This window comes from Austrofundulus limnaeus, unplaced genomic scaffold (assembly GCF_001266775.1).
Source record: "Austrofundulus limnaeus strain Quisiro unplaced genomic scaffold, Austrofundulus_limnaeus-1.0 Scaffold2072, whole genome shotgun sequence".
Taxonomy (NCBI): domain Eukaryota; kingdom Metazoa; phylum Chordata; class Actinopteri; order Cyprinodontiformes; family Rivulidae; genus Austrofundulus; species Austrofundulus limnaeus.
Genome location: NW_013954474.1, coordinates 18369 through 20674, shown reverse-complemented (window position 1 = coordinate 20674; position 2306 = coordinate 18369). Strand labels below are relative to the sequence as shown.

Below are 2306 nucleotides of genomic sequence, written 5' to 3'. Positions count from 1 at the left end.
GGGAGGCTAGACCGTCCAAATCCACAGCCTCTTTTTTCCGGTCTTCCCGGTCTACCAAGGACCCRGCCCRMMGMGACCGGGGAGTCTGGGTCCTCCGGAGGACCCGGCCTGTCATTTTGGACACAGCCCAAGAATAAAATTAGTGGATGCTAACCGCTAAGAACACTGTTACAGTTAGTTTTTTAATGTTTTAATATTTGAAGGTGGGTGGGATCATCTGTGGCAAATTGGCCAATCCACAATAGAGTTACAGCTCTAACTTTTACATAATAAGTTTACCCCTTTCAGAATAAAAGCATCTCCTTGAAGGGGTTTGTTTTTTCTAAATACTGCTTGAAGTTAATACTTTCTCTACCATATTAATACGTAGTCAATTTCTGTATTTGTTATTTAAATAGTGTTAAATGTTATTTTACTTCTTTTTGATGCTCTTATTTTGAAGTTATGCTGCTAAAGATGCTACATGCTACACACGGTGCCTGACACGTCCAACACTGCTTGTAAGAGAGAATAGTTTTTATTTTATTTGGATAAAAACCGCATAAAAATAGAAGTTTTACACGTTTTACAATTTTTTTGTGGACTTAAAATCAGTAGAACCTAATTTAGTGGAACCTAATTGGTAGGCTGTTTCCAAAGTCAGCCAAAAAAGAAGAAGAAAAAAAAAGCTAATCTGCTAAAGGAAAAGTTAGTTCTGCTAATAGAAGAACTGTGCCCACCACTGACTACAGTTTATGTAAAGTAAAAACAAAGATTTTCTACCTGGTGCAGAGACAGAGCCATCTCAAAGGTCCCCACAGTGTCCATGTTGGCAGCGATGATGGGAATTCCTCGATAGCTGCCCTTTGAGTTCCTGAAAGTGAAGCTCCTCATCAGGTCCACCTGAGGAAGACAACCATGACAACACCTCAGTGTTTTGACTGGAAACCTGTTCCAGATTTGTTCCACCAGAATTAACTAAYGTGTTCAGTGTCACAACTAACCACCACAATTTTACCTCTAAAACCTTCTCAAGTGGGGTTCTGTGGAAAGGTTATGAACAGTTAATATCTTACCTGTTATAGATAGCTCTTTGAACAATCTCAGCTTGAAGAAACTGTTTAATTCTGACCAGATTGAGGACGAAATGGTGAATCTTTGTCCAACACCAAAATGGACTCCAACTCAAAGTAACCTCCCATTATCCAAGGAGGGTGCTCCGCCCTTTCAACAGAACCAAGCGCTCTGCTTCTGAAAATTAACCAACCCCCTGCCACCAAACGTTCTGCTATCTCTGGATGTGGAGCAAAGATTGTAGCCACAGGATAAGTGGCTACGACGTAGCATTAGAAACGCGGTGCTTCGCTAACAATCAGACTCTGTCTGTAAATGGCTATAACTCAGCCAATTTTAAAAATACTGAAGTAAAATTTGGTGTGGTTGTAGCTGAGAGTCATCCTCAACATAGRCTCAGAAGGCTAACAGATACCATGAGATTGTGCATATAAAAAAAGGGTTGGACCAAAACAGGTTAACCTTTTCTTATTCTAAGATTATCTTAGTCTATACTTTTGATCTGAAGGACAGTGTGATATGAAATCCTATAGAAATCATAGTTGTCACAAAATGAGTTGTAGGTTTTGATCATCTCTGATCCTCACGTTTGATTAATAAAACAGTTTTTAACTAAGCAGTTTTCTGTATGAAACACCCCGGGGCGGAGCTAGACTTTTTTTTTGCCAGGGTGGCACTGGGGTGGTCAAGGCAATTTTTAGTAGGGGCATCTTGTAAAAATCAAGATGGCCACCACCAGTTATTTCAAATGGCTTTAATTCAGTTGTTTTAAAAATACTGAGCTGACATTTTGAGTGATCACAGCTAAGAATGACAAAAAAACATGCTGAATGCTAGTCACAAATTATTATTCAGTCATTAGTAGAAGTAGCTGAAAACAATCTTTACCAAATTCTAAATGCTAATCAAAAATTCAGGACTAAGTACAGCTAACTTTAAAAGGATATAATTCAGCCATTTGAAACTTAGCTGTGATGAAATTTGTTGTGGAGGAGCTACAAATAATCAAATTGCCAATGCTAATCCCGAATTAATCTAATAACTAATGCTAATTTACAAAAGGCTATAAATTAGTCATTTTTAAACACACAGAGCTGAATGTCCTGATGCATCTCAGTAATCCAGGTAAAAAATCAAAAAGAAAAAAATTGTATAGGTCTTCTGGACGGGTTCTTCACTAATGAAACATTTCGTCTCTCCTCCAAGAGACTTCTTCAGTCTGAGAGTTTCAGGCAAAATTCAGGCTTTTAAGC

General features: G+C 38.4%; 1 protein-coding gene across 1 annotated transcript in view; it reads right to left on the bottom strand.

Moving 5' to 3' along the window:
- gmpr2 (guanosine monophosphate reductase 2) overlaps positions 1–2306 on the bottom strand; it is a 9900-nt gene that overhangs the window by 6422 nt on the left and 1172 nt on the right. The window contains exon 3 of the mRNA XM_014034359.1: positions 763–882. Coding sequence (XP_013889813.1) covers positions 763–882 — 120 coding nt within the window. The remainder of the gene's footprint in view (positions 1–762; positions 883–2306) is intronic.